This window comes from Ctenopharyngodon idella, chromosome 8 (assembly GCF_019924925.1).
Source record: "Ctenopharyngodon idella isolate HZGC_01 chromosome 8, HZGC01, whole genome shotgun sequence".
Classification (NCBI taxonomy): domain Eukaryota; kingdom Metazoa; phylum Chordata; class Actinopteri; order Cypriniformes; family Xenocyprididae; genus Ctenopharyngodon; species Ctenopharyngodon idella.
The window spans coordinates 30,045,713-30,070,002 of NC_067227.1; the positions used below are offsets into that span (position 1 = coordinate 30,045,713).

Here is a 24,290-nt window from a genome sequence, read left to right on the forward strand (position 1 = left end):
CCACTAATACTAGAGGCACAACATTTTTTTTTTTTTTTTTGTGAGACCTATTATATATGTTTAATAAACTATTATATAACTAGATGTATGTATCTCCTCTTTAAAATTGTGAAAATTCCTCAATCCTCAGACATCCTGGCCTATTGAAGAAAAGTGCCTTTTACACATAAATGAACTCTGGTAAGATATTAAAATCTTCAAACTACAAATCACACACAGTATTTGGATGAAATAAATGAATGTGACACTCTTTTTGTTCTTTTATTACTTTATTTCATAAACATTTTCATGATCTTGCACAGATTTCATTGGGATATTAACATACAATGGTACCCAGTGGCCTGCCACTAATTTAATCAACAATAATAATTATAATAGTACTTGAAATAACAGCAATACCCATATTATGTGTACAATAAACCAGGTTTCATGAGGGAACACAATAGCATGTATACTTGTGCCGTATAGTGTGATGGTTTGGCTAATAGGCTTGAAAATAAAACATATCAAAGCTCGTAATGCAGCCATTTCTTGGTTGTCTGAGAGTGTTTCTGAGCAAATTAACACGGTGTTAGCTGTCCTTGAGAAGATCAGCTATAGGGCTATCTGGCAATGTTTTACAAATCCCTCTCTGCTGATTTGTTGCAGACGTGCATCACATGAAGAGTCAGCAAAAAAGAAAAGAAAAAGGAAACAGGTCAGGTGGTGCTCATTTCAATTCCTTGGGTTTGGCATGCTGTGATGATGCCGGACAGCAGAAGAGGGAATGGTAGATCATCACTAGGCAGGTAATCATTAACATCCATGAGCAAAACAACGGCCCATGCCTCAACATTTCTCTCTTTAGCTTCCATTGTACATGTCCATATAAAAGAAACCTGCTCAACCAAAGGCTGGTTTACAATAAATAGGTTTTAAAAGTTTGGCGTGTAACAAAGTAATCATCCTCATGGCAAAATGGAACTTGGTGAAATAGGACTAGGTTATAAAAATGAACAAGATTAGAACACTCAAGTCAAAAATCCAGGTGTCGGAACAGATTACATCATCATCATCAGACTGTGCTATTCATGGAGTCTTTTGGTTTGCAGATTTGAGCATATACAATATATACAATGTAACATTTAATTCTCTGTTCTGCACCACAGAGACGTACTGGTTTCTCCTCAACAAAAATGTTTCTCCCAAATGATTCCTGCTCTGATCCTTCAAGTACCATTGTGTGATTCCTCCATATTAAACACTAGAAACTCTGATTATATAGCCTGTTCATTCATGTACACTGAATGTCATCATGTCATTTATTTATAAACACAAAGCTGTTCCCTTGATCAAACAATAAAATAGCACCTCTATTTCTGTATATGACACTTAATGTCAGATCAAAGACATGAGATTGTTCAGATAATTTTGCTTAAAAATGCACAATTGTTCAGATACCCTAAAATTAACTACAGTGTATTTCATCTCCATCTTTTTTGAAAAATGTAGTAAAACTATTTTTGTGAGATTACACAGAATTATATCCGTATTCTATATTATATCCCTTCAAAATACTGTTTACAAATACATTTTGTGGACTAAGGAAATCAAATTTAATGCATTAACTTTCTGTTAGTGTGGGATTAAAACATACTTGGAGCACACAGAAACAATAACTTATATTCTCCCAAATGTTAACGTATAGTGTTTTTCCTTCGTATTTTGGTAGTGTTCATCTTTTGGTTCATTGTTGAGTTTTACGACCCTCACTACAATTACCTCAAGGAGTAAAAAAGACAATAAATATTGGTATAAAAAAGTAAAAATAAAAAACAAAAAACAAATAAACATAAAAATGTGACAAAAAAACACAGAAAAGACATTTGAATTTCTAATACACAGTATACTTTGGCAAAAAGCAATTGTGAAAAACAATGTGTAGATAAGCACAGGGTTGCAAAATATCAGTAAGGCAGGATATCAAGAACAATAATACTGAGAAAAGCAGGAAGATGAATGTGTGTGTGTAAGCGTGAGTGACGGGCAGGCTCAACTGAGGATCTGGGAATGACCAGTACAAGTCGTAAACATATGGAAGTTAACACACGCAGCCCTGTCCCAAAGCCTTCAGCGCTCCCAAACCATGCACTGGCATCAACAGTCCTTTCTTGTACCTTGAGGAAGGAAACAGCAGACAGGCTGGTGGTTTGGGGAAACACACCAACTGGTTCACCTTTACTTTTAATCGAGCGATGTCTTTGACAACAAAGAGCAAGATTAAAGCAATATCAAACACAAAAAGTTAAAGCAGTTCTCAGTGAGTCATCAGGCGTTCACATTGGCAAATACGTTTTGGAAACTGGATTCAAAAGAGGAAAAGAAAGTGAAGCTCTTCCTAAAACACTGAATATCTACCTCTGGAATAAGTGGTAAAATGAGAGAACTTATCCTAAGCTTTTCTTGACCCGGAATTTACCACAATGCTCAGAAGTCCATTTAAAACTGCACATAACAAAGATCAAACACCAAAGCTCGTTGACAATACCTAACCCACAAAACTGGGCTCAGAGGAATAAGTTATATTTACAAATGAATTCGTCCTTTAATCTTTTGCACTTTTCATACACAAATACAACACGGCTGAAAACGGTTGATATCCTCATCAAAATTTTTACCTTGTTTTATTTATATATATTCTATATTTATCAAAACCCCCTCTAAATAAGGCAGGGATATCATTGAGTTTTCAATGATAAAAACTAGCCCGATTTATACATACCCTTCATGACCTAAAATCTTATCAAATTCCATCCCACAAAACGCCTCTGCATTCATAAAATCACTCATGCACACTCAAACAACAGGATAAAATTGTTATCCTGTAAGGAGAGCCCTGTCCATTTCTTTTATACATGTTTTCCTTCTCAGAAAAGTTTTTCCCTACAGTTTGAGCAAAAAGGGACAGTCTTAGATGTTAATCTCACAAAAACATGTCCAGGTATCATTTCACCCCGCAAAATAAATCAATTTTATTTTGTTTAAAAGAAAAACATGCTTATTTTTAGGACCATTATGATCAATTTCATTACAATTAAGTTAAATGTTTTTGTAATTCCCGTTATTCTCAATACTGTAATTTTTATTTAAATTAGCATAAATGACAGACAGTACAACATATAAATAATTTACTATTTAAATATATAATTTATTTTATTTCACATTACAGTAATGAGATTTTTATTTTGTCACAATGCAACAAAAATCTTAATGGTCATTAAAACAAGCTTAATTTATTTTATGCAAAATAAAATGTATTTTGATTTTGGGCTGACATGTTCTTGACCGGTTTCCTGACATTCACTCCTAGAGCGTTATGATGAGTGACCACTAGGTGGCAGAGTAAATTTGGCGGTGTTCTCTGAGCTGAAGGACCCTGGAGTCAACAGGAAGCACATATTTCTGTTGTTTTTGAGTGGTTAGAACCTGCTTAATAAATATTCCTGCTATGTTCCAGCAGTTCAGTTCCTGATTACCACACTATAAGAGATAAACACAGGCTTGCATAGCTGAACAACATTTCATGTGTCCAATCCTGTCACAATTCACTGCTAACTGCAATAGCCAATGTTTAATATGTAATCGAAATGTGAAATCCAGGATTTGATCCTCTTACCAAGCGGATTATTGCCATGAATATTGGCCAGATTCATAGTCCACTGATTTTTGCTTATTTAAAATCAACAAAATCGTCATTCCATCCTGCTTCTGGTTATGTAAACTAGGATATTTTACTGTAGACTCTCTGTGTCACCTAAACCTTTCACAAAACCAGGCCAAACATTCATGGACACCACCCCACCGGTCACCTCGCTAAACTGTCTCACTTCGCTAAACCAAGTATGATCCATATCGAGTTATGGTGTGTTCACACTTGTAGTTCGGTTCTCTTGGTTCTCCGGACGAAAAAAGAAAATGATACATTTTGTCCTGGTTCTCTTAGCGTTCACACTGTCGTTTTTAAGACCTAACCTAAAGATACAAAAAAGCACTCGTTGTACGTGGGTGCACATGATTGGTATTTTTACCAGCTGAGAACTCACAAAGGGTTTATAAAATGTGTAAAGGAGTCAAAACAGCACCAGGAATTCCTGCGTTACACACACAAACAAAGATCTGCTGCAAGGAGACTGTGTTTCTGACACCTGTGTAACCCCTCCTGTTCGAACCACCCACTCTAAGTGGGATTCGAACCCAGGTTCGCTGGCATGGGAGTCGGGCTCTCTAACAAGGCGGCTAAAGTGTCTCTAGTGTCAGTCGCTAGAGCACCTCTTGAGATCAGGGAAGTGAGGTTTACACGCATACCTCTTATCGGCCTACGTCCGTTACACTCACCTCCCTAAAACTCACTCCCATCTGGGTCACGGCACCAATATTACCCCTCCTGTTCGAACTGCCTGCTCTAAGCGGGACTCGAACAAGGGCCCGTCCGCATGGGAGTCGGGCGCTCTAACAAGGAGGCTAAATACCGCTAGAGTCGCTAGAGCGCCTCTTGAGATCAGGGAAGTGAGGTTTACACGCACAGCTCTTACCGTCCTACGTCAGTTACACTTGTACCGAATTGTAATGGGCACCATAGCTCTTATGACAAGACTTTTTTTGGGTCGCATCTCATGACATCACGTCCTGTTTTTGGCTCGTTTAGATGTCTTTGGTCCGTCTGGCTTTCATATTTCAGTCTAACTGCACCAGAGTTCGTTTGGGCCACCTTTTCAGCGGTCTCGGTCCGCTTGTTTGGTGCGCACCAAGGTTCAGATTGCAGCGTTCACATTTATTCAAGTAAACCTCACTAACAGAGCAATCGCACCAGAGTTCGTTTTAATCAAACCAAACCTGCCAAGTGTGAACACACCCTTGAGAAAACACTTCACAACACCTCGAGATTTGGCAGAAACAGTCGATTCAACAAAGAAACTGCTAGCGACTGAAAGAGTTGATGAATGTAATCACATGTTCTCTGATAAGTCGTCTTTAAAGTGTGCACACTTTTGTCAGATTGTTCCAAACACTGGTCACTCACACAAGATGAGCAATACACAGAGAAACGTACCTGTAGATATTTCATGCAACTTACAACTGACAATTAATACAGATGTGTGTAAGAGAGAAGGTATATGTGTGTGTGTGTGTGTGTGTGTTTTGTCTAATATATCCTGTCGCTGTGGTCACATTTGTACAGTTTGTGTGTGCAAAATGATATCATATTTTTCAGCCAATCATGTGCTTTCTCCTGTAGGTGCTGGCTCCTCCCCTTCTTCTTCAAGGGCTTCGGAAATCGGACCATTTGACTGCAACTCCTCACCCCTGCCGGCTCTCGACAAAACTTCCATCCAGCGTCGCTGCATTTCCTCACAGTCGGCACTGAAGTAAACGGTCAAATGACTCTGGCTCATTTTGAAGGCGAAGCGACGTTCTAGACGGTCACTTGATTCAGGTAGTGACACCTCGAATCCGATGAGGGGAATACTGCGCTGAGCTTTGACATCCTGTGTGTATAGAGAGAGAAAAAGAAGAAAAGATCAATACATCCCTAGTAAACCATTAACAGATCACTGTGAACCTCATTAGTCATGGAATGGACCCTAAGGCCTTGTTTACACCTGGTGTTAACATCTGTCTTGGGTCATCTGATCAAAAGACAGATCTTCTGGTAGTAACATGCATGTCAAATGCATCTTCTGTAACCATGTGTGACCAAATTTCATGTTGACATCAAGCAAATTCTGTGATGTCTTGTGCATGTGCACTACTGTTCAAAAGTTTAGGGTTGGTAAGATTTTTAATGATTTTGAAAGAGTCTCGTGCTCACAAAGGCTGCATTTATTTGATCAAAAATACAGCAATATTGTCACAATTCAAAATAACTGTTTTCTATTTGAATATATTTTAAAATGTAATTCATTTCTGTGATGCAAAGCTGAATTTTCGGCATCATTACTCCAGTCTTCAGTGTCACATGATCAAGATTGTCTCAAGAAACACTTATTTTATTATCATCAATGTGGAAAACAGTTGTGCTTGTGTGAAAAACATTTTTCAGGAATCTTTGATGAATAGAACGTTCAAAAGAACGGCATTTATTTGAAATAGAAATTATAAATGTCTTTACTGTCACTTTAAAACATCTTACTGACCCCAAACTTTTAAATGATAGTGTATACATTTAGGCTTTTCAAACTTTTTGATCATAAGGGTAATTTCTTTTAAAAACGCATGGAACAGGCAAAGTTCCTTTGTTTTGTTTTAACCTTTGTTTTAACAGAATGGTTGATTGACAGGTGAGTAGGCAGTCCTTTGTTTCTGTCCAGGACACATCAGGCAAGCCTGAATCCCCATAAAGATGATAATACCAGGTGTACATGCAGTCATTGCGGTTTAAATTCTTGTCAAAAATCGAGAAAAAAAATAAGAAACCACATCTATATTTTACAGTATTTCACAAACACATTTACATAATAGTGGTGTATAAACCTGTGTATTAGTTAATGCAGCCCTACCTGTGGAGCACCATAGATATACAGCACCAGTGGTTCATTTTCAGGAATGACGAACCAGGCCTTCTGCCATCCACGGCCACTTCCCTTCTCCATATGATGCAAGAAACTACACAGCACACTGTTCTCAGCTGCCACTGAGGCCTGTTTCTGCATGAGGGAAAGAACAAGTTACAGTTCCTGAAAATTCATTTTTGCATACTGAATTATGATTGGTCTTCTCTTTCTTCCATCTATTTAGTCATACAGCTGCCTTTACACTCCAAAGATGTGTCATATTATGTGTTGATTCCCTAAAGCTTTAAAGGGATAGTTCACCCAAAAATTAAAATCCCATGATTTACTCACCCTCAAGTCATCCTAGCTGTATATGACTATCTTCTTTCAGATGAACACAATCCGAGATATATTTAAAAATATCCTGACTCTACCAAGCTTTATAATGGCAGTGAATGATTTCGAAGCAAAAAAAGTGCATCCATCCATCATAAAAGTCATCCACACAGCTCCAGGGGGTTAATAAAGGCCTTCTGCGAAGCAAAAGCGAAACGATGGGTTTTTGTGAGAAAAATATCCATATTTACAACTTTATTAATTATAATAACTAGCTTTCGGCAGACGGCCGTGTGCATCGATTTGCGACAGAAGAGTGAACTCTGACCCGACGCGTGACGCAATGACGAATGCGGAAGCGTAGAGGATAGAGCAAAACAAAACACCGGTCACGAATTAGAAGTCTAAAACGAGAATTTTAAAAGAGAAATGTCGGAGGATTCCGTTATAAGAGAAGAGGGGCTTGAGTTTGTTGCACAACCATATTTGTTTAAACCGCAAGAGGCGTATAAGCTTATAATACTCCTACATCATACGTCATACATCACGTCAGGAGTTACTCTTGTGGCGCAAGTCGACTTGCGCAGTATGTGTACGGTTGTCTGCCGGAAGCTAGTTATTTTAGATTATAAAGTTTTAAATATTTTTCTTACAAAAATGCATCGCTTCGCTTCAGAAGGCCTTTTATTATCCCCCTGGAGCTGTATGGATTACTTTTATGATGGATGGATGTGCTTTTTTGGCTTCAAAATTGGGCCATCCCATTCACTGCCATTATAAAGCTTGGAAGAGCCAGGATATTTTTAAATATATCTCAGATTGTGTTTGTCTGAAAGGAGATAGTCATATACAGCTAGGATGGCTTGAGGGTGAGTAAATCATGGGGTATTTTTCATTTTTGGGTGAACTATCCCTTTAACATTATTCTTTTTTGCAAGCACTGCTATTTCCTTAAAGAAGTGCACATTTAAACTGTGACCTTTACCTCTAGAATGGAGCGACGTCTCTGTGTGCTGTTGCTCAGACTGGCAGGAGAGGGCGGCACTCCTACTAGCGTCGTGTAGCAGTCTATACACACACGGTTGGCTCGGTTGTTATCGTACAACAGACGTGCGCGAAACTCCGAACACTTTCCACACACCACCTGAAATCAAGACCCACGTCAGACTACTGCGTCAGCATTATGTCGAGTTACAGAATTATGGTGTTGTGTAACATACGTGTCCGCAGGCTTTGCAGTGATGCCGTCTTTTGGTAATAGAGTTAAAAGGCTCCTGACACTTCATGCACAGTGTGACCTCTTTCTCCCGGATTGGAGTGGGCGCTCGCTTTCCAAGCTCTGTGCAATTCTGAAAACAAAGAAGGGTCAGAGAATACTGCAGTGGCCACATAAAGCATTGACAGACCTAACCCACACCTAAATGTGGGTTCAAATGTCATTGCATTAGTGCAAGTGTCATCTTTAAAGGTGTTTGCTTCGAAACTGTGCTTCAAAATAAATGCCAGTTGATTTGATATTTTGTTAACGAATGCAATGACATTCATGCATATTTAAGTGTGACTTTAACATCAAAAGGCTCTTTGGGGACACTGTATTATGTATTTATTCACATACATCTGGGATTTTCAAACTTTTGATGTCACAGAGCCCTAAATATGGCAAACCCTTTCTGAAGGACCCCCTTCCTAAAATATAAATGCAGCTACATATTTTCATGTATAATGTTAAAATGTATTATTTTTTAGAATTATATTATTTTATTAACACTATTTTTCTGTTGACCCCCTAAAAAATCTGAATGTGGCCTAAATTCTATTTCACTGTTATTTTAATATTATTCATATACTATATAAGAATTTGTGGTAACACTTTATTTTAGGGTCTTTTAACTAGTTGCTTATTAGCATGCATATTACTAGAATATTGGCTATTTATTAGTACTTATTAAGCGCATATTAATGCCTTATTATGCATGACCTTATTCTACATTTTTAATCCTACCCAATACCTAAACTTAACAACTACCTTATTAACTGTTAATAAGCAGTAAATTAGGAGTTTATTGAGGAAAAAGTCATAGTTAATAGTTTATATGTGTTCCCTATGCTAAAGTGTTACTGAATTTGTTAATATTTTGAATTAACTTTTAGTTTTATATTTACAGTTTTAGTAATTTTATGTGTGTGTGTGTATAGTTTTAATATTTCTAATTAGCTTTAATTTATTTTTTATATATAGAAATTTTAGTACTTCAACTTATTTATTTCAGTTAGTTGCAACATTTTTTTAACAATTTTAGTTTAAGTTTTTTAAGTTTAAGTTTTACATCCAATATTTATACTTTATTTCAGCTTAATTTCATATAACGAAAATTATTTTTTGTAGTTTTATCTTTAGTTAACAATAACAACACTGCGAGTGACAAGATAAAAACTAACTGGAGAGTTGGGAGGAGTGAAGTCCTCCTCCCGAAATGAGCAGTTGAGCATTCGGAAGGTCTCGAGCGTCTGTTCATGTCTCTGTATAGTGGCCTGGATTGCCTGTGAGAAAGTGAACAAGACAGAAAAGATGGAAAAAAATGAGAAAAATGTAAGGCGGGAGAGTTATGGTCGAGAGCCTGCGATGTGACATGCAGGAGGAGAAAAGGTTACCTGAATCCAATCTCTCTTCTCTTCTTCCGTCCTGATGAAAATCAAAACGACAAACATTTTAAAATGCCAAAAGCCGCACATATTTCTCTTGTTTTTCAATGGCCGATATGCTTTTCTTGGGTGTTTCCTCCTAATGCCCAAAAGCTCGGACAACATTTCTGTGGTTGTCAATCAACCTCAGATTTTATTTTTTAAGCAGATGAAGCACATTCCCTAAGCCGTACCTTGCTTGCAGTTCTAGCGAACGTTGTTTTCCGGATACCAGAAAGGTTCGTGGTACGTTCATGCTGCTGGTCTCCTTCAGCTGTGAAACAATTCAGAGTGAACCGACCATTTGATAACAGCAGATTTATTTTGAATATGACACTGTAAACAAGATAAAAACACGTCGAACCTCCATGCCGTCTACATCAATCCGCGCTCTCACTCCAAATTTCTGTCCTATCAGCCTCAGTTTAGGGACGCAGTACAACAACCGGTCATTGAACTTCAGAGAGAGGAGAGCAAAGATAAACATGCATGATTTACCAACAGACATGAAAAAAGAACTACATTTTTACTCAGAAATCAATCATTTTGAGGTATCATTTATGTTTAGCACAACTAGTGAAACAGCTTTGGCATGTCTGACTCACCAGAATGAGGTATCTATCCTGTGATGTCCCATTTTTAGCTGACAGTTTCAGGATGTGTCCCTCTTTAATGAGCTCATTAGTCGGGTTAACGATGTCCTCTTCTCCACCGAGCAGCTCGTACACCTTCAACAGCTTTCTCATGCGCTCCTATGAGAGACAAATCATTGACATGTTTGTAGAGACATTTATCATTCATTCATTTTCAGTGAGTATCCAAACAAGAGAGCTTCAAGCTGATCATATGTTTCCATCCAAAGTTGCAAATTTAACTTAAAATTGGAAGATCGCATAAAAACATTTGCGAACAAAGCACCGTTTCCTATCCCATGTGTTCAAGAGAACAAAATTGTCACTTCCTTTGAAATAGGCACGAAATATCTGCATTAAAAATGGACGTTACTGCAATCAAGGAAGCCTGTGGCTCTTTTTTCGTAAACCATAAATTATTTGCACCTCAGAGCGCGCAGAAGAAACGCAATAAAAGTTATCTTGCATTGGGATGCCTGGTGTTTGGGAAGACAATTGTATGAAACTGCTCTGAAAGGTCATTATACCAAATCATTTTGATGGCAGACTTTGGCTCAGGGATTTCAGAACGATCAAACTAACATTTGAGATGCTGTGCGATGAGATTGGTCCTCTGGTTAGTCCAGTTATCCAATCGCATCCTCTGTTGATGCAAAGTCACGGGAGTTTTTTTGTTGCACATAGAGGGCAGTGTTACCAAGTTTGCCGCGGGTTGTTTTTCATGTCCGCGGGTTGAAGCGACCCCAAATAACATGATATTTAGCGCCTGAAATGCGAATTTTACCATGGGAACCCTGCCAAAAACGCGGATTTTACCCCCGTAATGCGATTTTTACCGTGGGACCCCACCTGAAACATGATTGGGCTAGTTTTGGGCTAGTTTTGAGTAGATATTGGGTGGGTTTTGTTTTGAAAACCTGGCAACCCTGATAGAGGGATTTATTCAGTAAATGTGTTTCCATCATACTTTATGCGCATGTTCTTATCAGATACAAAATTATCCACTTCAATTGAGCGAATAAGGTTTTTATGCACATTTTTACACATTCTTGGCTTTTCCATCCAGCGGTTTTTATGCGATTTTCATAAAATTTGCATAAAAATAGGTGGATGGAAACATATCTATTGTCTGTTTGGCAAGGCCGTATCCATGTCTTGAACATTGGGGGAGGATCACGTAAATTTTCCATTCAAAATGGCCATATTTGAGAAAAAAGTGGAGTATCATCGCATCACTGACGTTTAACATTTCAGTCGTAAAACAGTTGATGTATTAAATGTTTCGCTATTTACATCTTACCTCACGCTTTTAATGTTAAACTGACGCTTCGCACTGGAATTCACGCTCTGCTTCTGTGATCAGTAAACCCTGCCTACTTTGATTTGATTGGCTATTACAATTGGTCATCCTAACAACATACAGAGCGCTGTGTAATGGAGTGCAGCAGAGCAGTGCACCAATTTCAAATATTGGGGGGGACAGTTTGGCCTCTTCTAATTATTGGGGGGAACTTGTCCCCCTCAATATCTATGGTGGTTACGGCTCTGCTGTTCCACTTGGAGGGAGGCATTTCATGTCTCAAAATGTAGAAAATAAAAGCACAGGCAATTAACAGCTTCAAATGAGAGACTTTCAAAACAGACTACACATTAAAGAGGCAACCATGTTTAATTACAAAGGGATGTTAAGTGGCAGTGTTGGTTTTCACCCCAGATGGAGTGTGGCGTTGATCTGTGGTGCCGTGGTTCATCTGAAATCCACTCACCATTTTCCTGATGGCAGCGTTTGAATGTTCTGCCGCTGTGGCGATCAGCTCCAGAGATTCTGAAAAGAATAAAGGATGAAGGTCTTGATATTCACATGGTGTAATTTTTCCATTTTGCCTTTTATCTTGGCCTGTTAACCTTGCATGAATCTTTTCACTGAAATATTTCCAGGCACATGCACGAATAGTTGAAATGAAACAGAAAGTGAGCCGCTGCGGTCAGTGGAGGAGATAAGGCCCATTTCAGCGTTCTGCCGTTCTGCACTCACTCTGAGCGTCTTTGAAGTCGTCCGCGTCCTCTGGCAGGCGGTGCAGATAGTCTTTGAGCAGGAGCTCGTAACGAGGGATCCTCTGCACAGGCTCCAACATGTGGTGCTGTAGGGTAAGATTCCCACACATCTCCTCTTTCTGCAATACACACCCAAAATAATATGATGACTAAAAAGAAAACACGCACCGATCCATTCCCACACACAAATGCAGAATATTTGCAAAGACAGAGACCTTTCATTATTGCTGTGATTATTATGTTTCTAACATGTTATATGTTTGGCAACAGTTCTTTTAATCCTAATTGATGGAGTGTGTAGCTTTTCATTTCTTAAACAACCATGTAGGAACATGGCCATATTCCAGGATGACAAAGCCAAGATTCATCAGGCTCAAATTATGAAAGAATGGTTCAGAAAGCATGAACAATCATTTTCACACATGAATTAGCACACATGAGTCCAGACCTTAATTTCGTTGAAAGTCTTTGGGATGTGCTGAAGGAGACTTTACAGAGTGATCACCTCTTGCATTGTCAATACAAGATCTGTTAATATATACATTCAAAATATAAAAAATAACAGAAAACTTGTTTTCATGTTTCATTAAAATGTATTATATATTAAAATAAATAATATATTACATATTACTAAGTATATATTATTTAAGTATTATATCAATTATATACGTGTATAAATATAATTTTATATCATATTTTAAAATATACTTTAATTATAAAATGTAAATTGTTTTCATAAGCTTTTGTTAATATATATATATATATATATATATATATATATATATATATATATATGTATATACATATATATATATATACACATACACACACACACACACATATATATATATAATTTTATATCATATTTTAAAATATATATTTAATAATATTCAATGTAAAAATGCTTGTTTTCATAAGCTTTCATTAAAATATATTATGTGCTTTATTATAAATATTTATTACTAAAGTATATATTTTAATATATAGTACATATATATATAGTTTAGTATCATAAAAATGAACAAAAACTTGTTTTCATAAGCTTTTGTAAAAAATTATATATATGTAATACATTATGTATTTTAATATATAATACATTTTAATGAAAGCTCATTTTATATATATATATATATATATATATATATATATACAAAAATGTATATCATATTTTAAAATATATATTTAATCATATAAAATGTAAATATATATATTTTTTTTAAATACATGACATTACACATATTACTAAGTATGTATTATTAAAATATATATGTATATAATTTTGTCATATTTTAAAATATACTTTAATAATATAAAAATGCTTGTTTTCATAAGCTTTCATTAAAATATATTATATTTCAAAATATATGTGTGTGTGTGTATATATATATATATATATATATATATATATATATATATATATATTAGTTTAGTAACAAAAAATGAACAAAAACTTGTTTTTCACAATGCAATCAAATCTTGCTGGCAGAAATCAAGTCTCCACCTAGATTATTTCCCAATGAATATTTTGTTTCACTCTGAAATACATCAAGTTGCGCAAGTATGAATGCTGTTTCATGCTGTCTTTAACAATAAGGCAAACTCCCAAAGCATGGCAAATCACAAACAAGATAATTCACTGGTAGTGATGAAGCCCAAGACATGCCTGATCTCCTTACAGCAGTCCTGTGATCTCAGGCACTGGGCCTCACGCTCTCTTGATATTCTTCACACAGTGGCAACCAGAGACGTTTGAAGTGCAGCACCAGGCCTGATTGGGGCGCCATTAGTATTCACCCTAACCTACAACTCCCCAAAAACACTCCACACCCACAGCGATTCATTCTTTCATCTGACGCACTCAATCATCGCTGAGCCATGGGAGTGCTCTTGTTATTTTGAACACGAACGCTCTTGTCTCAGACTGTGAAGGTGGATTTGGTGGAGTGCACCTGGTGGATGAGATTACTGTATGACTAACACTCGCTCTGTTCGTTCAGTCGACGGGTGTGAATTATGCAGGGTTGCGTGCAATTAACACTCATTATAACAGTGAGGGGGTTTTCACACATTTCAGCTGAGAGTGTGATCCACAACAGCACTCACCACATCTGACTGTTAATAGCAAACCATCTCTGCCGTGACATTATCAATTTTTAAGAGAACTTTTATTGTAACTCCTATTGTCGTTTCACACTTCTACACTTGAAATCTATTAAGACCATCAGCGCTCTGTTCTAAACTCTAGTAGTCGAAGTATTTTAGACATGCTACTCAAATGTCCATTACAAAAAGCATTAAAAGGGTCCTTGATTATGATTTGACATTTTTAACTTTAGTTAGTGTGTAATGTTGCTGTTTGAGCATAAACAACATCTGCAAAGTTACGACACTCAAAGTTCAATGCAAAGGGAGATATTTTCTTTTACAGAAATCGCTACAACAAACAGCTGGTAGGAACTACAACGAGCTTCTTCCCGGGCTGGTGACATCACACACCCCAAAATTTACATAAACCCCGCCCCCGAGAACATGCATCAAAGGGGGTGAGGCCATGTTGGGCTGCTTTAGAGAAGAGGAAGAGTTGTTGATGTAGAGTGTTATTGCCATGCTGTCATTTTACGCCGGACTGCTTCACAAACGAGGGTCAATTCAACGCTGGATTTGCACAAAAAGTTAACATGACAGCACATGCTAGTCGATGAGTTGAATCAACTCCACAGCAACTACATAAATTTATCCACTAACCGTTCAGAAACATCTAGTTTCATTCTAAAAGTTGTAACTTCTTCCTGAGTCTCTCCGTCAGTGTCGACTCCGGTTTGAACAATGTAAGGCTGAACACCGTTACTGACAATCCTCATTTTGGCTGCGTGAGATTCTCCAGCTTTGTTGTTGTTGAGCAACAGAAGCGCAGGCTGTTAAAGCTCCGCCCTCTTCTGGAAAGGGGTCCGGGAGCAGCAGCTCATTTGCATTTAAAGGGACACACACAAAAACGGTGTGTTTTTGCTCACATCCAAATAGGGGCAAATTTGACAAGCTATAATAAATGATCTGTGGGGGATTTTGAGCTGAAACTTCACAGACACATTCTGTGAAAATGGGCATAATAGGTCCCCTTTAAAAAAAAAAAAAATCTTTACTTACCCCAGACTTTTGAATGGTACTGTATTTCATCAAATATTTATGCATGATTTGAATGTTCTCTTTCAAACATTTGTTCGATATCTCACTTTGGGAAATGTCACGGGCGTGACTAATCCTGGAAGCATCAATTACAGCACATCTGTCAGTTGACAGACCAGTCACGACAGTGATGCGGGAGTCCCGCCTTCCTAATATATATCACTAATATATTTCTTATTTCGGAGCATTGCATCCTTAGCTTAGCACAAAACATTTAAAGTCCCCACTCTGATACCTGGATGTTGTGAATGATGGCTTTGAACTGAGAGGAGCGCTGCATCCAGGTGTTCACTAGCTCCATGGCCCTGTCAAAGTTTTTCACATACTCTCCGTACATCTTCAGGAAAGGTGCCAGTTTCTGCAGGATGTCCCCGATGCGGGGGTTCAGATCCCTGAGGGGACAGGGGCAGAAGTTTAGTTGGTGAAAACACATATGTGGCTTCTTTTGCTTTAATTCAGAATTCAAAATACATCCAAACTTTCCAAAAGGAAAATGATAATTCCATTTCTAAAATCTGATTGCATGAGTCACTGTACAAACCATTGTAAAATAGTCAACAACTTTGACAACGCATCAGTTTAATACTCTACTAATGTGCCAGGTCTACTATCTAAAATATCATGCTATAATTAGGCTAATCAAAAATAATAATGGCAGATGATTTTTACTGGGGTTACTATTAATATATGTAATCATTTATTAAGCATTAACATCTTTTTTTTTTTAATCGCCCAGCTCTTTATATCCTCATACATGCAGTATACTTATATAAAGCAAATACATACTATATATTAAATCTCAACTGCCTGATTTTATATTATTGCCCAGAATCTCTTTATTTAATGTTGTATATATAAGTATGTCCAGCTTTAAACATTCAGTACTCTCATGTAGGGAGATATATACTATATAGCAAATCTCAACTGCATGATTGCTTGTATCGTATACCAAAACTAACTACATTATCTTTCAGCTCTAATCTTCTGAATACGACTATAAGGCATGAATATATTAAGATATTATAAACATTAACATCATGATTTTCTGTAAAGCTGCTTTGAAACAATGTATATTATAAAAAAAAAGCACTATACGAATAAATTTGTCTTAACTTGACGGCAAGATAAAACATTAATTAGGGGGTAACATTACCATTTAACCAAAGTAAAATCACTTCCACAGACCATTTCTGTCTTTCTCACCATTCCTCCATGCGTTTCTCCAGCGCGGGCAGCAGGAACTGCTGGTGGAAGCAGTAGATGGAGCAGATGTTGGAGAAGATGCCCATGACCACCTCACAGGGGAAGGAGCTGCGAGCCCGGGCTTCCTCCATCAGCTGGGCGCAGAAAACCTGGTCCAGGAGGTGCAGTCTGGACACGTAGGCCTTCTCTGTATGCAGCAGCTCATTAGCAATGTTAAATACCCGCTGCTGGACTGACAGCTGTAAAATGAGAAAATGATAGCTGAATAATGACAGTTTGAACACACCTGTGACAACAAGTTAGCCTGAAGTGTGTGGTTTTAACAGTAAAAACTTTAAAATAATGTATATACATACACAAACACAAGTTTTGGGCTGGCAAAATAGTCTCACCAAGGCTGCATTAATTTGATCAAAAATATAGTAATATTGTGAAATATTTTTACAATTTAAAGTAACTGTTTTCTGTTTGAATATATTTTAAAATGTAATTTATTCCTGTTATGCAAAGCTGAATTTTCAGGATCATTACTCCAGTCTTCAGTGTCACATGATCCTTCAGAAATCATTCTAATATGCTGATTTGCTGCTCAAGAAACATTTCTTATTATCAGTGTGGAAAATTTGTGGAAAACTGCTTAATATTTTGTGGAAACAGTGATACAATTTTCCTAATATCTTAATCTTTTTGTAACAATATAAATGTCAGTTTTGATCAATATAATGCATCCTTGTCAAATAAAAATATTAATTTCTTTTAAAAAAATATTTTTTACTTTATTATAAAATATAAATAAAAATATATGTTATATAATATATATATATATTAGTGCTGTCAAACAATTAATCACGATTAATCGCATCCAAAATAAAAGTTTGTGTGTACTGTGTATATTTATTTATTATGTATATATAAATACACACACATGCATGTATATATTTAACAAAAATATATTATATTTGGATATAAAATAATTATATTTATATATATAATATAAAATAATATATAAATATAAATATGTAAATATGTCTTTAAATATTATAAATATTACTGTGTATTGTATGCATTATTATAATACATTGTATTATTATGTAACTTTTATTTTGGATACGATTAATTGTGATTAATCGTTTGACAGCACTACTATATATATAGTTTTTGTCAGGGTTTCTTACAGCAAATTTATGTATCCCTTAGAATGAAGCTGTTTATGTATACTGCATATATGTGTTTATGTAAATTTTATGTAAACTAAATGTAAATGAGTCTTTGGTAAAACAGAGGTAAGATCAATCCATGATAACTTATTTAATTATTTACTTACCTTATTAATTAATTAATTAATTAATGGTAGGCATGGTCTCTGAAGAACATACTACATATATGTGTTTATGTAAATTATATGTAAACTATATGTAAATGAGTCTTTGGTAATACAGAGGTACCAATTTCACAACAATCTCATCTTATAAATGAATGAATTAATGGTAGACATGGTCTCTGAAGAACACACTTCTTCTCACCTCAGTGGAGTCTTGTCGTTCAGCTTTAGGCAGAGGTTGTAGGGCCATTGGGTTCATCTCACTCTCGTCACCGCTGCCCTCTTCCATATCACTGTCTCCCTCTGAGTCTCTGCCACCCTCCACACCGCTGGCCCCCTCTCCTCCGGGCCCCTCGGCATAGCCGCAAGGAAGCCCGGGCCCTGGGCTGCACGGGCAAATCTCCCTCTCGTGACCGACCCGATCCTCGTCCCCAACAAAGCAGAGCTCCTCACTGTGTGAGGGCGAGCTGATACTGTCAATACCGCTGTCTCTATTGGCCAGCTTCCCATCCATCTGTGATGGTGGGAGGGACAAGCGATCAGAGGGGATTTCTGATTGGTTGGCTGTGAGGTCCCTCATCTCCATGGTGTCCAGCAGTTTATCAGAGGCACCGTAGCCTGATTCCATAGAGAGACGCTTTTCTGAGCAGGATGCCCCGAGTTCACTGTCATCCTCCTCGGTTTCATCCACCTCTTCTTCCTCCTCCTTTTCTTCTTTCTCGATCTCCTCCTCGGCCAGCGGCGCCTCTAGTGGTTCCTGAAGGGACGTGCAGGGCAGGATGAACTCCGAGGGTGGAGGGCTAAATGACCCAGGAGCGGCCTGCTGTTCCGGGACCCGTGGGGTACACATCACTCCCCCGGTGATATCTGGCACCACGATGATCTGCTCCCTGAAAAAAAATATTCTTGTTACATATGGCCAACAGTCCTAAATATTTTTGTATACACACACACACATATACATAAACTTATTAAATAAAGAAAATAAATAGTAAACTAAATTTGATAAGATATATGCTTAAAAATAAGAATGCTTCTCAAGTACATCTTGTTTTTAAGGACATTTACATTTTTTACTGGAAAACAAGACAAAAAAATTGATTAATAAAATTACTTCTTGTTTACCTGTGATCAACAAACGGAGATATCATTACTCGAGAGCATCAAATCAAATCTGACTGTAGTTATGAATAATAAAATCTACTGTAACCTAAAAACCGGCTCCAGCGACAGCCGCTTGTTCTCTCACCTCTCAAACTTCTCAATGAGCGAGAGGACACAAGTGGGGGAGGAGCTTCCCTCTGCTCTCGGTAAGGTGGCGCGTGATTGGCGAGGGTCAGCGGGGAGTGGGCGGGAGGGCGGTGGAGGGAGGGGCTTGTCCGGGGGGCGTGGCCGTCGAGCGTTCGGCTGCTGTAGATGAGGGGGTTTCGGGGGCACTGAACGAGACAAAATCAATACGGAAATCAATACAGTGAGACTGTACGATCACATGACTGTACCACAGAGAGACACAGATATTAAATTAGAACAACAGGGTAGAATAACAAGTACTTTTATTAGATTGCAACATAATTGTATATCACATTATATCATAAATTATTCATGAGGTCATAGAGTAAACATTAGATTACAGTGATCTCAATTTAGTTGCAATTTTTGCATATATTTATATATTAATTTATTAAAAACAAATATTAATTTAACAGTCATAGTAAAGGCTAAAAAAATATGTACAAAACTATGTATTTCAAATAAATGCTGCTCTTATGAACTTTCTATTCATCAAAAAATCCTGAAAAAAATGTAACTCATAATAGGAAATGTTTCCTGAGCAGCAAATCATCATATTAGAATGATTTCTAAAGGATCATGTGACACTGAAGACTGGAGTAATGATGCTGAAAATTCAGCTTTGCATAACAGTAAACATGCCTTGGTGAGCATAAGAGACTTCTTTCAAAACCATAAAAAAATCGTACCGACCACAAACTTTAGCGTATAATCCATAGTGTAAATCTCAAATCTCATTTGCATATACGCATATTTAGATCAATAACGAAATTAACTCATTCGATCCTCACACAAACCTATTGTATAACTTCAGAAAATTTGAAATATAACATAAAAGTTGCCATTTTGTCCTATTTAGAGCTTGACTTCCCCTTGTTTACTGTATGTTCGAAACTGCATATAAATGAATAGCTTGGACATTCTTCAAAATATATGACTGGAAAAATCCAGTCTGGACCAACATGGAATTCATGCTGGTTTATACTGTAATTTTGAGCAGGGATGTCATGAGGGTGAGTAAATGATGTCAAAAGTTTTATTTTTGGGTGAACTATCCCTTTAAATATTCAGAACATACCTTGAGGCTTTGGCCCAGGTAAAGGTGGGCGTGTTTTAGGAGGTGGAGGCGGGACATCCTGGGGTCCGTTCTCACTTGTGCCATTGCAGTGCTGGGTTTCCAGGGGTCCAGGGTCAGAGCAGAGGCGCTGTGGGGTCTCGTGGGCTCCGAGGCAGGGGCCTGGCTCAAGGGACAGACTCTTGGTTAGGAGCCGCGGACTGGATGTGGATGGGCCTGACAGAAAGAGAGAGTGCAGACTCGCTTTGATTCGGAGAATCTGAATAGGGGGAATAAACCATGCCTAATGTTCTTTATCAATTTCAACCAATAACTGAAGTTAAGGTCTTGTTATTGGTTTCATTTGAGCAGGTTTTGGCCAAAACGAGTCTTGTTTTGCAACTCAAGATTAGTTGGAGTTAAAATACATCACTCTCTCTTTCATAGCCAGAGCTTTGTGATATAAAAGCTGTGCTTGTGAGTTTCATCAGGGTTGAAAATGTGAATACAATTGGGAAGTAAATGAAACAAAAGTTACTTGTAAGTGAACTCAAATTCAAGACCAAAATAGATGATGCATGCATCTCCTAAACAACATTTACTATCAGAAGGATGATTTTCTAGGTTTTTCTCCAGAACAACATATTAAAAAAGTCAGCAAAACAATGAGAAAAAAATATGAGGAACAAAATCATAATGTGTTTATGATCAGTTTTACAGAGAGATGGACTGATTCATACTATGTGCCATAATGACCTGTATTGTTTATCACTAATATGCGGAAAATACAGATACACTCAAAAGTTTGGGGTCGGTACGTTTTTTCAACATCATTACTCCAGTCTTCAGTGTCATACGATCCTTCAGAAATCATTCAAATATGCTGATTTGCTGCTCAAGAAACATTTCTTATTATCAGTTTTGAAAACAGTTTAATATTTTTGCGGAAACCACATATTTGAGGATTCTTTGATTAATAGAAAGTTCAAAATAATACACTTTAAAAAATGCTGGGTTAAAAACAACCCAAGTTGGGTTGAAAATGGACAAACCCAGTGAACTGGGTTGTTTTAACCCAGTAGTTGGGTTAAATGTTTGTGCAATGTGCTGGGCAGTTTTATTTAACCCAACTATTGTTTAAAAATGACTATATGGCTAGCTTAAAATGAACCCAAAATAGGTTGGAAATTAAAAATCAGACTAACAATTATTAGAGGCAACAATAATAATCAAAAGGTGAACGTTTATTAATAAGCAAATTAATACATGTTTATTGTTTAATTATTATTCATTAAACTTAAAAATAAATGTTCATTTCCAACATATTTTGGGTTCATTTTAAGCGAGTCATTTTTAAACAATAGTTGAGTTAAATAAAACTATCCAGCAGGTTGGGCAAACATTTAACCCAACCGCTGGTTTAAAACAACCCAATTGATGGGTTTGTTCTTTTTCAACCCAACTTGGGTTGTTTTTAACCCAGCATTTTGTAGAGTGTAGCATTTATTTGAAATAGAAATCTTTTGTAGCAAATGTATAAATGTCTTTAATGCCATTTTTGATCAGTTTAATCCATCCTTGCTGAATATAAGTAAAAACATAAAAGTTTTCTTTTTAAAAAAACCCTAATGTAACTGACCCCAAACATTTGAATAGTAGTGTAAATAACCCAAATTTAATGAGAACAAAAAATATTCATTTTTGATAAAAAATTAATGTTTCAGTCATTTTTCAATAATGCAAAAAGTTCAATATAAGGCTAGTAGATCCATTCAAAGAGTAGATTTAAAAACCAACTGGTTACTCTTATGTCTTAAGGCTCATCATTACTAGCATGATCATCTCAGACAGCAAACACTTTAAGAACCAACAAGAGAGAAGAAAACAAGACAGGCAAATTCAATTCAGCCTAATTTAATGGAGTCGGCTGGGCGTAATGGATTACAGTTGGGCTGAGTGATGTGTCTAAACGCCAGAAAGCATAAATGTACAACATGTTTTCACACAAATCACCTCTGGGTCAATAAACTGTGAGTCCAGATCCTGTGATAAGTCCAAGTAAATACTCCACATCAATCTTGGGCTTAAATTACACACTGGTTTGTGCTGACAATGTGAACATGACATCAAAGAGTGTAAAAAGACTTCTGGGTAAGCAGTTGAGCGCTCTGCGCCCTTGTTGGGCCATCGTGTGTTAAGTAGGTCAGTGTGTTAAAGTGCCAGTCTCGACTGTGTATTTTTGCCTGTTCAGCTCAATCAGTGTAACACATCGTGAGATGGATATAGTGACATAACAAAATTCTGAGCCGAAACACGCTACAAACGAGGCACACGTAAATACAATTTCAACATTAAAGTGGGCTTTGATATTAAAATGAGCGTGGACAGGAAAAAATCTATTGGGAATTTCTTAAAGTGGCACGGACGGGTCAGATGTTGGGCAGACCCGCCGTCTAGATGACGTTGCCATTTTAAAAAAAGCTTGTCTGTCCCCCTACAAAGAGCTAATTGCTTCCATATGGTGACACTCATACCAGCTAGTGCAGGCAGGGGGCTGAAATGACTTCCACATGCTCCAGCGAAATTACTTAAAGGTGAAGAAAGGCTAGAGAAGGAGAAACCAGAGTTATCCTAGCCGCAGATTTGGATTCGCAGCGCATGTTGTTTTTCCCATGTGCTTTGGAACGATCCTGTATGGGAAAGGGATGTGTGCTGTGACCTACAAGCCCGTTTGAGTTGGGACGGATTAAATATGTATCAAAAGAACAGACCCATCCAAAACACGTCAACTTGAAGGGCAGATAAGGACAATATTAGCCTTTCAAATTAATTTTTTTTAGTAACTGTCTTCTACTGTTGCAAAAAGCAGGACTATATATGGTTGCTACAGTATATAATTGAGTACTATTATAGATTTTATTAATATTTATGAATATTTTTGATTAGTTTTGATTTTAAATTTAGTTAAAATTGTCATTTTTATTAGATTTTTTTTTTAAAATATGTCTATATAGTTTTTATTAAATTAAATTAATTTTACTTTTAGTTATTTTAGTACATTAAGACTTTAGATATACAATGAAGGTGCAGTCATTTTACTATGAATGGGAGAAAGTGCAATGCGCAATATGGCGGAGTAAGTCTCGCCTTCTATATAAAACAACCAACCGCTGATTGGTAAAGTCATTTCAAGCTCCGTTTCCTATAGAAACAGTCAGACGCGCACTTATGACTGCACATGCGCATTGGCTGGTGCAGCCTGAAAAATGCAGATTTTTGTCATGATTTGAGCATCATTTGAGCAGTTGTCAGATTTCATTGCCGATTTCAAATATGAAATTTAATCATAAACTTGGTGAACAGCTTTGGAGAAATTGATGTTTCCCCATTCAAAGAGATAGGAGCTGCTCTTCATGACTGAAATAGCTGCCTGATTTAATGTCATCAATATCGTAAGTTTTTTATATTTTCATTTTTAAAAAAACGTATGTACATTTATAACACTATACTTAGTATTATATTACCTTTGCATCAAATTACAAAAAAAATTAGTTAACGCTGCAGTGAGGGTGTTTCTAATAGAGCAGCTGTGGGAGTGACAGTAAAAATGACATCTTTCTCTCTTCTGACTGCCGTTATCAATCGCTCTTTATTTTTTTCCCTCTTTTTGAAAGTTGTGAAAACACTAATGTGGAGTTTTTCTTTCTCTATTTTAGCAAATGGAAACACAAAAAATATATTTAATGTATTCTCTCATTCACTGCTATAGAATTTTAACCAACTATGACGACTTCCACTTCTGAGAAACCCGGAAATGTGAAAAGGGTCTATCGAGTTGCCTTAAAGGGACTTTTGTTAAACTAACTGAAAATGAGAAATGTTGCCTTGGCCATTAGCTGTAGTAAATAAGTTTTTTATATTTTATTTTGTTTCAATTAACATTTATTCTAAGTAACAAAAATGTGTTTATAGTTTGTTTTTATCATAAAGCAATATATACTATA

General features: G+C 36.8%; 1 protein-coding gene and 1 long non-coding RNA gene across 6 annotated transcripts in view; one reads left to right on the forward strand and one right to left on the reverse strand.

The window, feature by feature from the left end:
- Positions 1–250: 250 nt before the first annotated feature.
- The window catches only part of fgd1 (FYVE, RhoGEF and PH domain containing 1), a 58,879-nt gene continuing 34,839 nt past the window's right edge, over positions 251–24,290 (reverse strand). For 2 of the 5 annotated variants that reach the window (XM_051902051.1, XM_051902053.1), the window contains exons 2-17: positions 20,311–20,523; positions 19,192–19,378; positions 18,145–18,832; positions 16,622–16,860; positions 15,654–15,810; positions 12,216–12,354; positions 11,947–12,005; positions 10,154–10,300; positions 9,913–10,005; positions 9,743–9,822; positions 9,519–9,549; positions 9,306–9,407; positions 8,087–8,215; positions 7,852–8,010; positions 6,537–6,683; positions 251–5,525 (exon numbers count right to left, since the gene is read on the reverse strand). In XM_051902051.1, the coding sequence (XP_051758011.1) occupies positions 5,256–5,525; positions 6,537–6,683; positions 7,852–8,010; positions 8,087–8,215; positions 9,306–9,407; positions 9,519–9,549; positions 9,743–9,822; positions 9,913–10,005; positions 10,154–10,300; positions 11,947–12,005; positions 12,216–12,354; positions 15,654–15,810; positions 16,622–16,860; positions 18,145–18,832; positions 19,192–19,378; positions 20,311–20,523 (2,840 nt within the window). In that variant the 3' untranslated portion in view covers positions 251–5,255. Of the gene's footprint in view, positions 5,526–6,536; positions 6,684–7,851; positions 8,011–8,086; positions 8,216–9,305; positions 9,408–9,518; positions 9,550–9,742; positions 9,823–9,912; positions 10,006–10,153; positions 10,301–11,946; positions 12,006–12,215; positions 12,355–15,653; positions 15,811–16,621; positions 16,861–18,144; positions 18,833–19,067; positions 19,379–20,310; positions 20,524–24,290 lie in introns of those variants that run through there. The other 3 variants (XM_051902052.1, XM_051902054.1, XM_051902056.1) reach the window with 2 other exon arrangements.
- Positions 648–16,874, forward strand: LOC127517017 (uncharacterized). Its single transcript, XR_007931161.1, has 5 exons — positions 648–788; positions 5,276–5,473; positions 11,895–12,027; positions 12,119–12,328; positions 16,645–16,874. It is a non-coding gene; the product is annotated as an uncharacterized LOC127517017 (long non-coding RNA).